Source organism: Cicer arietinum, chromosome 4 (genome assembly GCF_000331145.2).
Source record: "Cicer arietinum cultivar CDC Frontier isolate Library 1 chromosome 4, Cicar.CDCFrontier_v2.0, whole genome shotgun sequence".
Taxonomy (NCBI): Eukaryota; Viridiplantae; Streptophyta; class Magnoliopsida; order Fabales; family Fabaceae; genus Cicer; species Cicer arietinum.
Window position 1 is genome coordinate 54,957,290 of NC_021163.2, and position 12,972 is coordinate 54,970,261.

Below are 12,972 nucleotides of genomic sequence, written 5' to 3' on the forward strand. Positions count from 1 at the left end.
TTAGCTTGAATGAAGTTGAATTTCTTTTTTTCCGCTTTAATATGATCTTTTATAATAAAGATCAGTCACGCTTAAAATTGACACAAAAAGATAAACTAAATAAAATAATTGATTTTTAAATATGTTTAGATTCTCCTTTTATACACACTGAAACATATATAGTTAATGATAAAAAAATAGTATTATTTATTGCATTTTTTAACCTCGAGCTAGCCATTATATGATGCAAAAGTACATGCTTCAGTTCTAGCCTAGTGTTGTGATTGTTATTCTTTTTAAATCACTGTTTCTAATTAGTGTTCAACATTTATAGCTTTTTATATACTTTATGTGTTTATTTTTCTCGGGTTAGTTCACATTGTCATTCTTAACATTGCAGATTTGAAATAACTAACATTGCTAAGTTTCAAACTTTTCTTCTGTTAATTTGACTATCAATAGACGTTGTAAAAAAGACCACACTCATCTAACTCATTGGGTTATGAGTAATTGGGAATAAAAATAAGATATTAGTTATGATTTGTAGTCAATCATCATATTTGTAGTTTATAAGTTTTTCATTTTATATTATATTGAAAATATATATTATTGTTTTCCCATAAATTACAAATAATTAAATTGTTAGTAATTTTTTGGCTTAATTGCAGTTTTAGTTATCTATATTCATTTATCTACAAATTTGATCTCCTATTTTAAAATCCAACATTTTTTGTCTCATTGATTATCGAATTACGATGTTGATTGATTAATATTCATAAAATTGTAATAAAATCATCTAAAAATTCAATTTCAACTTTTGAAATTTTTCATTTTTGTAGATAAATATTAAATGCATTTAAATCATTCTACATATCTTATACCATATCGATCAAAATATGTCAAATCACATTTTTCTTAGTAAAAAAGCATGGAGGAATGGACAAAAATTGTAAGATATTAAAATAAGAAAATTCTACGAAACGATGAAAATAGAATGATCAAAACAACAAATATGAATATCACTAAGTAAAAAAAAATGGAATATTACTTATTAGTGAAAAAAATATATAAATACCACAATTTCATGTAAAAATAAACATGTGTTCAAATATTTCAAGGAGTGAATTAATCAGATAGCCTCTTCTGCTGCTTCTCTACTCAACAAACTCTACTTCATCTATTATAGAACGATGGTTTAGAATTACTTTTTGTCTGAAAACATTTTTCTATTTTTTCACTTCATATAAATAAATGGTTTACACATAAATTTAGTTTTGGTTTCGTAATTTTTTTGTTGTGAAATCGTTATCTGAGTGCAACATTCATTTCTTTTGTCATCTTTGTGCAGCATTTTTTGGTTTTCTTGTCTTGTTGTCGTGTTTTTGATTCAGATTGACATAATAACTTTGATCCGTTACAAATTTCAATCAATAATAGTGGTGGATTTGAAGACATGAATATAGTGGCGGATCTAGGACATTAGGTCAGCGCACTTGCAAAGTTTTTATTATAAATCATATATATATATATATATATATATGGATAACATAAATGATATAATTATATCAGTAATATATAGAAAACATATCATGTTAGAAGAGTTTTATCATGAGAATGTGAGAAAATTAAATATTGATCATACTATCAGACATGAATGATCATGATTAAGAGTTATTTAAGTAACACATGATTACTTAAAAAATTCATATGATTTTTTTTCTTCTAATATTAACCATCCATGTAGGATTGTATGGTCAAGATTTAATTTTCTCACTTTCTCATTGTAATATGCTCTATATATATACTCTTAAATATATAGGTAAATATTTAGACCTTATCAACCTCACAATTTTGTTTGGTATTCAGATAATGCTACATATTATCGATTGCACACATTTTCTTTAGTTTGGACTTCGTTGCATGGTAGAAAGTTCATGAAGGTGAGGTTCCTAAATATGGTTGGCCTCCTCATGGTGCTTATGGAATTTAAGGAGCAATATAATACTTAAGGATAAGGTTGCAAATTTATATTGTTATATAATATTAAGCATACTGTTTGGCTCTAGTTTGATGCGCATAGAGGATTGTTTGTCTTGTTGGCTCTCTGTAAAATTTTCTTTTATAATGGAACATTGGAGAATCCTTTATACTTTATTGAATAAAATTATGTAATTAAAATAAAATAGAAAATAATTAATCTCTTATTAACATCCACAACATATCTCAAAAGGTGATGAAAAAACTCATATATTGAACTTTGATGTAAAAGAGGATATAATTTATGCTAACAACCTCTATCATATTCTAACCGTTTAGTTGACTAAACAAACCTAAAAAGGGAAGCAATAAACTAACCTACACGAAGACTCACCATAACAAACCTATACTTTAACTCTTTGAATTTGATATAAATTTAAGGGTGTGCAAAAATATGGTTAATTGGACTATATTGATAAATTAGATTGCACTCTATTATAAAAAATCAAACCATTTAAATGTTAAAATGAATTGAACCACATATTTAAAACAATCCAGTTAACAAAACTTAATTCAAAAATCAATTCAACAATTTTAACCTCAATTAAGATGTTTTTTTTTTACAAAATTTTTGAGATTTATTTTTCTTGAAAAATATATAGGAGATATAAAAAAAAAATTTGAATAAAATAAAATAAAAATTATATCATTTTTTTTCTTGAAAAAGTTTTGAGGAAAAAACCAAAAACATTTTTTTCCTGAACAATTTTCGATTATTTTTTTGCTCGAAACATTTTTCTATAATTATTTTAATATCTATTTTTCTTGAAAAAATTCAAAAAAAAAATTTATCTAAAAATTTTTACATTTATTTTTCTCAAAAAAAATTGATATTTTTTTATCAAAAGAATTTCAAAATTCTTTTTTTGAATAACTATTTTGAAATTAATTTTAACTAAAAATTTGTTTAAAATATTAAACTAGTTTATATTTATAAACTAATTTTAAACTGATTCAGAAGTGCACTAAACTTGATTTAAAAGTGGTTTTCAATAACTGAACTAAACCATTAACGTGGTCTAATGCAATTCAATTTTTATACCATGAAGACCCCTATATATAATAGCATCACTTGAATCATTCATATTACTTGCTTAGTTTAACAACAATGTCAGTCAATTTTACATAACCGTTCTATTATTAAAAGAATTTCAATTTCAATATATTTAATTTAAAATTCATACATATAATTATTTATAACTTATTAATAGTGTAAAAAAATAACAGTCAACAGTACATCAAAATTATTCTCTAAAAAAATTAACTCAATCTTGTTTATTTCGAAAGCTTTGTTAGCCGATTCTTGCTATGTTGTTTTCCATTGTGATTTTTAATATGATTCCTAAAATATTTCTCCCAAAAAAAATAATAATAATAATATACCATATATATATATATATATATATATATATATATATATATATATTTTGTTTTTGTGATAAAATAGTATTGATAGGTTATATTTAAAGATTTCTAACTATACTATAATACCGATTATTTACTTCCCATGCAATATATAATTAGCATACAAAACATAATTTATTTGATAATAATTTATTTAAAACACTCCTGCACGACACACACACCAGAAAGCAATTGGTATGCAATAACCAACGAGGTTCCATCTTCAACATTTCTAGCAAAGAGAACATCAAGTTGCAATAATTAACGTGACAAGTATTCCATCATCATTAGTAGCTAATTGTTATCACAATTAATCTGCGGGTTATTTGCATCACCAAGTTCTTTCAATTGGATATACGTTGCATTGATGAAAGCCTTTGCTTCTTTTGTTGGTTCCTCTATTGCTTCTTTCAGCTTGCTCAGTGCCATGCAATATGCTTCCTGTGTCAAACAATATATCGTATATTTGTTAACACATACAAAATTAATGACTTTATAGGAACATATATAGTTTAATAGTTGAAAAATAACCTATAGTTTTGCATTAATTGGGGGTTTTTTATATGTCAAACTTGTTAGAGTATGCTATGTAAATTTAAATTTTTGAAGTATTATATTATAATAATTATATATTTTGACCATGAAAATTGTTACTTGTGATTTTTGGTTCAGAAAATATATTATTTAGCAGTCATGCATGTCTGTATAAAATATTTTACAGTACTCTCAATACATTAAAATTATTTATGTATATAATTTTATAGTTAATTATAGTAAAAATTAAATATATATATATATATATATATAATAATTTGACAGTTGGATCGATTAATAATATAAATAAAATTTATATAAAAATTATTTACATAATAGTATATATAAATTAATTAAATACTATTATTTATTATATTTGTGTTCCGTCCAAAAAAAAACAGACAAAAATTATGCACTATTTACGTATGAAAGAGGGTTATTTAACCAACAAGAAATATCTAAACTAAAATTCTTGTTCATGCATCCTAATTAAGGTTGACCCAATATTTATATATATGACTTTTTTGTTTATGAAAAATTAATAACAAATAAATTTGGTAGTTGCTCAAATCCCCACAAATTGCTCCCTATGATTTCGATAATACATTTTATATATTATGAACAAAGATAAGAAGATAAATGAGCAATCACTAATAAATTTTGGTTGGTAAACCTAAAATTAGAATTTTAATTATTAGTCTTATCTTTGTTCAACCTTTAGCTAATATATAATTTCACGATTTGTCGCAGGCCAATTTGCATGGATGGATTTTTTATTGGACTAAAAAGAAAATTACTTGTAATAGTATACTTCTAAAATAAAACATCATAGCTAATTTTTTGTAGAGATCAAATAATGCATTAATTATTGACCATTTGTATATAATACCATGAAGTGATCAAGCTCTGAAGTATTTGGACTAGTCGTTGCTTTAGAATTTGTGTTGACCAGTTTCTTCCATGCATCACTTGTTATGTCAAACTCCCCTGCTTCCTCATATCCCACCTAACAAGTAAAATAATAATAATATATAGTCACACATTAATTAAAAACCTTAGAAGATACATAAATAGATAATTTTTAAAGGTTGCTCTATTTTTGTCTAATTAAGTAATTTGATCTCTTTGTAAAAGTAAATTAAAGTGAAAGCAAAATCAAATAGGAAATTGACTATTTTGTTAGCTCTTTTCTAGTGAAATTATCCTCTACCCTTTTCTTGTCTTGTTTACCCTTTTAGGATATTTTGTAATAACAAATTATTTTAGTAAATAATATTGCAAAGTAGTCGGGGTCCTAAGTTATATCTTTTCCATAATTATATACACTAATGGTCTCTTTCTCACAATTGTTAACTACAAACGAATTTATGCAACCTTAATTTAATATACAAAAATAGCAAAATAAAATATTAAAAAAAATGAATTAATTACCTCCAAACATTTCATGTGAGACTCAATCAACACTTCAAACAAAGGATGTCTTGCAATAATGTTCTTTAAATCCTCTTCACTTTCATTTTGATTATTTTCTTTTACTTCATCACTTCCTTCAACCTCCTTTTTCCGTCTATTTTCTATATCTTCCATCTCTCTCTATCTATCACAATCCAAACCCTCTATATTTTATACAAATTTAGTAACCGAATCAAGACTTTGACACAAACAAACAAGCACTACGTACATATATAGAAATTTCAAAAAAGATAAAGTTGTTTGTATTATGGTTATTAACCATTTGGTTCTAAGATATCAAGCGTGGTTATCAAGAAGTACTACCCGACACTAGGATTTCTTTTGTTCTTCACGTTATATATTATTAACAAATAAATGAGCATTTGAAATTGCAAGAAAATGTAAATTTAATTCCTTAAATTTGTAAAATATAAATTTAGTCATTTAAATTGAAAATATCAATCAACTTATAGTCCATTTGTTTAAGATTCTAAAAAATGTATTTTTTAAGTTTTAATTGTGTTTGTTTTATTAAAAGAGTTATTTTATTGTTGATAATGAAATAGTTTTTTAAATTAGTTTTTCAGAAAATCATTTTTAATAAAAGAGAAAGAAATACAATTTTTTTAAACATTTAAAATATCTTACTCTTACCTATTTTATTCAATAATTATTGATGAAGATATCTCACTCAAAAAATGTGTAAGGTTAAAATATTTTCATTTATAATTATTGAATATCAAAACTATAAATTTTAGAAGCATTGTGTAAGGTTAAAATATATTCATTTATAATTATTGAATATCAAAATCATATTTTTTAGAAGCCGTAAAAAATGGGCCCTTAGTCTCTTTTTTGTTTTCAAATTTTGCATTGCTATTTTAAATGTTGTTGCATTAAAATATTGTTTCAATCATTAATATGTATAATTTTTATTGGTTAGGATGAAATAAGTTTATTAAAGAAATATGTTTTTAAGGAGGATAAGTTAATTGACATATTTTTTAATTTAAGGGTCTAATTTATTTTTTAAGTAATTTGAAAATTTACATTAATCGGCATTTATAATATTATGAGTGAAGTATTATTTTAGTCCTTAAAAAAACTATGAGACTCAATTTAGTCTCTCGAAAAAATAAAGATGACTTTTAATCTCTAAGAAAATTAAACCGAAACAACTTAGTACTTATATTATTTACATTGTATTTGGTTGATGAAAGAAAGACAAAAGAAAGAAAAGAAAGTAAAAACAAGAGAAAATAAATAAAAAAATAAGTTGTTTATTTAATAATTTGATATAAAAAAATGTAAATAGAAAAAGAAATATGTGTATTTTCTAATGTATTGTTTTGAAATGAAATACTTATTTTTATTTAATTATATCAAATTTTGGTTAAGGTCATTTATGTAATTTTATAAATATACGTTTTTTTTGTTATTTTATAATTTAATTGACATAAATTAACAAAATAAAATATTTTACACTGTCATCTAATAAAAATACACATTTTTTACACATCAACTTAATATATTTTAATTAAAATAAAATTAAAAAGACAAAAACACTACTCATGGTCTGCAATCTCGTCTACCGTACACCACCCCTCCCTTTCTACCTTTCATATTTATTGTTTTTGCATCAAGAACTAATTCGTTTATTTAAACAAATATTAAAACAAATACAAATACTCCATCCCATTTATTAGTTTATATCTCACAATTTCATTTACAATAGTTTGTACATGTTTTTTTTCACAGACAGTGAGTTTGAGAAAGTAAAAAAGAATGTTAAATAATCATCTAATTTTTTATATTTTTAATTCCATTGAAATATATTAAGTTGTTGTGTTAAAATCGATTATTCTTATTTGATGACAATGTAAAAATGACTTTATTTATATATACACAAATTAAATTTTTTCTTGTATATCAAACTACTAAATAATCATTTTATTTTCTATATTTCTTTTTATTTTTCCTTCATCGACTAATCAAAGTATATATAATAAAGACATAGACTAAATTGCCATCTTTTAATTTTCTTAAAGATTAAAAATTACCTTTATTTTTTCGATAGCTAAATTTTGTGTCTCAGTTATTTTAGGGACTAAAATGGATTTTCAGTTTAATTTTAATTACTAAAATATGTAGTTACTCTACTATATATTAATTAACCTTTAGAGGTGAAAATCGGTATGAATACAAGTGAATATATACATAGAAGGAAAAAAATGGATATAATAAGTTAAAACTATGTGGGCTTCCCCTGTTTCCCTTTATGGTCATTGAAAGTAACATGTCAAATTTGATGATATTGATTAAAGTAGATTTCAGGTCTTTGTAAGTTGTACTTTTTTTTGGACTTATTCTATATTCCCCCCTATCTTAGGCAAATTTTTTTATTTTCATTTGAAGTACTATACTATTTCTGACTACACTATTCTCATAAGTGAAACTCCCCACTTTGTTGCATCATTTTCCTTACAAGGTAGAACAGATAGTTACACCAACTTTGTAAGTAAAGCTAAATTTATTAGATGATAAAAGCCTTATCTTTGACAGTGGGGTTCTTCAGTGGTGACTGAGTTATGTATTTAGTGGACAAAATAATTGTAGTACACATCTCAGGTATGATGATCTAATAATCAAAATCTTTACCCATTTAAATCATTGTTATAATTTAATTCAATGCTAAGAATTAATTTTATAATTTAAGATACTAAGTTCAACTTTTTTTTAGAATAGTTATAAAAATGGTCATTAATTATAGTGTCACTGAATTTGATTAATAAAAAAAATTCATTTCCCTAAGTTTTGGAAAATAAATTCACTTCCTACTTGAATTGTATCTATACCAATTTCATCTATTAATTTGATAAATAGTTACTATCTTGATTATATATACGATGAATGTTTTAATCCTTGTTTTAAAATAACAACCACGAGAGTTCAATTTTTTAAATGAATCTTAGGATATCTTTAGAAAAATTCAGTTGTAAGACATAAATCTATTGGAAGTTAAATATAATTCAAATGTTGTTGTTTTGGGTCAAATTAATTTGGTTCCACATTGTACCCTATATAAATACTTTTGTGTGTATAGTTTTAAAAACTAATGCCATTTTGATATACTAATGAAAATCAGAAAATAACTCTCTTTCATAATCTCTCTCTTTTCTCCATCATTTTTCTAAAACACCACAATTTTCAATTATCAATTTTCACTATTGATTCACCCTCCATTTTTAATAGTGTTCCAACAAAATCCACGTTTAGAGTACGACTCTAATTAGTAGCTTCTCAAATTTACGGTGAAATATGTTTTGAGACATGAGTTTAGTTGTTCAAACTTTGTTCCAAGTCCACTCTTAACGAGTATTTGTTTTCACATCAAAATTAGCTTATAAAACTCGTGTCTATCCCACCGCTACAAAATCAAGTTTCTCATATAATATAGATTTGGAACATAAACCTAGTCATGAAGACACATATCTAAACATATTTTTAGTTTATATTGGATTCTACAAAGAGTTAACTATTGTTTTTTCCCTTTTTCTTGATTGGCGAGATGCTTCTCGTCTTTCAATTTCAAGAAATCTTTTTTTTTTCAACACTTCTATATTCTAGAGTTTTATTGAATATAATATTCAATATTCAATCATTTAATGTCATTTTTTTTATATTTAATTATTTTAAATTAAATTTAAATTTTAAATTTATTTTGCCTCCAAATACTAGATACCAGAACCCACAAAACTCTGAGTTAAAAAATATTTGCCTATCATTTTATAAAATAGAAAGAAAAAAAGCTAGAAAACTATAAAAGCCTTTCCAGTAGTGTTGTTATTATGACAACACTTAAGTTGGGGTTATCATCATCTATATTCTTTACTCATTTAGATCATTTCAATTCAAATTTCCCACATCCTCTCTATTTCTTTTAATTTTATTTTTTATAATTTTTTTTAATTTTAATTGCAAATTTATATCATAAATATTATGCATTTAAAATTTATACAAATCATTTTATATGTTATTGTGATACATTAAAATTAACGTTTTATGCACTTTGTTGAACATTATTAATTTTCATAAGTCTCAATAACATATAAAATAATTGTATATATGTGTATAATTTTTCATGTATGATTTATATGATATGCTAGAATTATGATCTTATCTAATCACCTTACTCTTCATCATGTATTGTTCATTTCTGATTTTTATTTTAATATTATATATGTTCATAAATTGTCTGTTTCTTTGAATTGTCATCTAACTTTTACCAATATGTATTATTCTATTAAGGAACCTTAACAATAAAAAATTATTGGATACGTTGAAGTTCAAGATGATAGATATGCTGAAGTTCATGTTGGACTATACCTTCTAGTTAATTTCCTAATATTTCTAGTTATGTTTCTAATCGGCACAATGTTCATGTACGACACTCTAAATGACTTTGTTATTGTTTCTAGAAATATTTTTTTTTCTTTACGTGGTTATTCTTTTACTAACATTATTACTATCTGCAAAATGATTACCGTTTAGGTTATCCTTCTCTTTCTATTTTAAAATATATTTGTTTATAGTTTCTTTTGTTACTTTTTCTTGTGACACCTTAATCTCTAAAACAATATATATATATATATATATAAAATAATTTATACTATATTTTTATATAAATTTGTAGCGGATAAATAAAAATTCTGTCAGAGAAAAAAAGAAATTTTTACAAATTATCAGGATATCATATTTCTCAAAATACAAATGGAACACTTTAAACTTTGTTTCTCCTATAAAATAATGCTATCTAAATAAACATGATTTAACTATAATTTACTAATTTTATTCTACAAAATTACTAGTACTTATAAGATTTTCATACAAAAATTCGTTTCTAATTAAATAAGTAAAATACAACTTATGACTCTCAGTATCACTTATCAGAAGCGTGACTTCTCCCAAACTTGAACTTCAAGACTTATTAATCTGTAATAACTGTGATTTTGCAAACGCATGACCAAGCTAGTTAAACACAAACTACAAATGAAGTGAATTTTGAAATCATGTTGATAGTATAATATCAACATCATGATATATCAAAATATTCAAGAATACACAAATAATCATAATATACCGTATCATAACATATCATGATATATCAAAATATTCAAGGAAATAATCACTACGCGAAAAATGGTATTTTACAGAGCTTTTTTTAAGTCATTTACTGCGCTTTTTCAAAAAATTAAGCGTTGTAGTATCCAGCGCTGTAAAAAGATACAACAGCGCTCTTTAAAATAAAAAAAGCGCTGTAAATCTCTTCTAAAAACGCGCTGCTTGTTGTATTAGTTTTACGACGCTTTTTAAAAAAAACGCTGTAATATGCATTCCTTTATTTCAATTAGATCTCTTTCTGTGATTATAACAACAATCTCCTTCATAAATTGTAATATACAGTATCCGCAGTCTATGTTGTTAGTTTGACGAGAGCACTATAAAATAAAACATATAAGTCAATAAATATTTGTGGATTGATTGTTAATGAAATTTTAAAGCCATACATTTCAAACCTTTATTGGAATCCATGTGATTTATTTGATTTTTGCTTCGAAACTGTAGCACCCATTTGAGCTCGGAAAACTTGTAAAACACTATCAAATAAATGTGATTATTAGCATTAACAGACACATTATATATATATATATATATAAGAAATAAATGAATACAATACCTGAAGAGTGCGAAGAAATACGTAGAGTTCATAAGGTTACGGTTTCGTTTAAGAAGAAACAGCGAGAATGCGCAGAAATACGAACGGTTCGTAGGACAGAGTAGGGTTCTCATTGAGAAGAGTACGTAATAATGTTTTTTTTACAGACTTTTTAAAGCGCTTGTCCAAAAGCGCTGTAAAAGACCTCCTTATTTTACTTTTAAAAGCCTATTACAACGCTTTTTTTAAAAAGCGCTGTAAAAGACCTCCTTATTTTACTTTTAAAAGCCTATTACAGCGCTTTTTTAAAGAGCGCTGTAAAAGACCTCTTTATTTTATTTTTTAAAAGCCTATTACAGCGCTTTTTTTATAAAGAGCGCTGTAAAAGACCTTCTTATTTTATTTTTAAAAGCCTATTACAACGCTTTTTTTAAAGAGCGCTGTAAAAGACCTCCTTATTTTACTTTTAAAAGCCTATTACATCGCTTTTTTAAAGAGCGCTGTAAAAGACCTCCTTATTTTATTTTTTAAAAGCCTATTACAGCGCTTTTTTTAAAGAGCGCTGTAAAAGACCTCCTTATTTTACTTTTAAAAGCCTATTAAAACGCTTTTTAAAAAAGCGCTATAAAAGACCTCCTTATTTTATTTTTTAAAAGCCTATTACAACGCTTTTTTAAAGAGCGCTGTAAAAGACCTCTTTATTTTATTTTTTGAAAGTCTATACAGCGCTTTTTTACAGACTTTTTAAAGCGCTTGTCCAAAAGCGCTGTAAAAGACCTCCTTATTTTTTTTTAAAAAACCTTTTTACAGCGCTTTTCCAAAAAGCGCTCTAATAGGTCATTTAATTATGTGAAATCAAAGTCTTTTACAGCGTTTTTTTTACAGCGCTTGTCAAAAAAGCGATGTTGTATCCTCCGTTCTTTCTAAAATATCATACAACAGCGCTTGTATTTAATAAGCGCTATAAAAGACGCACTATAAAATATCATTTTTGGCGTAGTGAATATCATATTATAGCATCAAAGTCACTCAAATAACATCATTATCTCATTAAAATATGCATCGGTCCTCTTAGAGAAATTATTATCATTTTTGAAACACATTAATCACAAGAAAAAGCAATGTTATTCATGTGCTTATACTCTACTTCTTTACAATTTGGTATGATTCTAACTCTGAGATATTTGATTAGGAGACTTGATATTATGTCACCATGCGATTGGACGAACAATTCAAATTGGTCATGTCCTCATAAATCCCCTCAACTCAACCCAAGACACATATACACGACAGTCGAGGTAAACGTATGTTGCATGGTAGCTCCCAATATATGGAGTCTACCATCAGGTCGCCTATAAATTCTTCACCTGAATACCTCCAAGGTCGAACGATCTTGCCTTAAGGCTCAACAATATACTGTCACCATCATACTCATTCAGTTGTACTTCCTCAAAATCATTATAGTTTGAAGGAAATAAAATTATAGTTTAAATTTGTTCGCCAATTATTTGACTAATTCTTAATCTCAACAACAGTTTGACCTATATGAAATTTATGAAATTAGTTTCTTTATTTTAAAAGTTGACAGTTTTGATCTCTCATTGTAATTTTTGAATTAAACAGTGACGAAGTGACATATTTTAAATAACGTGATATATAATACAATCATGTAGAATAATTAAGACTTATGAAATCGCAATAAAATCCTTTAAAAAACTAACTTTAAACTTCAAAAAAAATTTCATATAAGAAATAAACTGGATTTATTAAATATATATAAAAAAAAAAAAAGAAACACTAGCAAAACACAAGATATCTTAATAGTATAAAACTAATACATTACATACGAT

At 25.1% G+C, this 12,972-nt stretch overlaps 1 protein-coding gene across 1 annotated transcript; it reads right to left on the minus strand.

Annotated features, from left to right (window-relative positions):
- Positions 1 to 3,536: 3,536 nt before the first annotated feature.
- On the minus strand, positions 3,537 to 5,677 carry LOC101508760 (homeobox protein knotted-1-like 6). The gene is made up of 3 exons (XM_004498667.4): positions 5,386 to 5,677; positions 4,844 to 4,960; positions 3,537 to 3,861 (listed from the first exon to the last, which is right to left on the minus strand). Exons 1-3 carry the CDS (start codon positions 5,539 to 5,541, stop codon positions 3,715 to 3,717), a joined length of 420 nt encoding a protein of 139 aa, XP_004498724.1. The 5' UTR covers positions 5,542 to 5,677; the 3' UTR covers positions 3,537 to 3,714.
- Between the last annotated feature and the right edge of the window lie 7,295 nt (positions 5,678 to 12,972).

What these genes read in the sequence shown, in the direction of transcription:
- LOC101508760 (XM_004498667.4), bottom strand. Translation starts at nt 5,541, where the DNA reads ATGGAAGATATAGAAAATAGACGGAAAAAGGAGGTTGAAGGAAGTGAT. An exon ending in CTCACATGAAATGTTTGGAG is followed by an intron (nt 4,961 to 5,385) that starts GTAATTAATTCA and finishes TTTACTTGTTAG; the next exon opens with GTGGGATATGAGGAAGCAGG. An exon ending in CAGAGCTTGATCACTTCATG is followed by an intron (nt 3,862 to 4,843) that starts GTATTATATACA and finishes TGTTTGACACAG; the next exon opens with GAAGCATATTGCATGGCACT.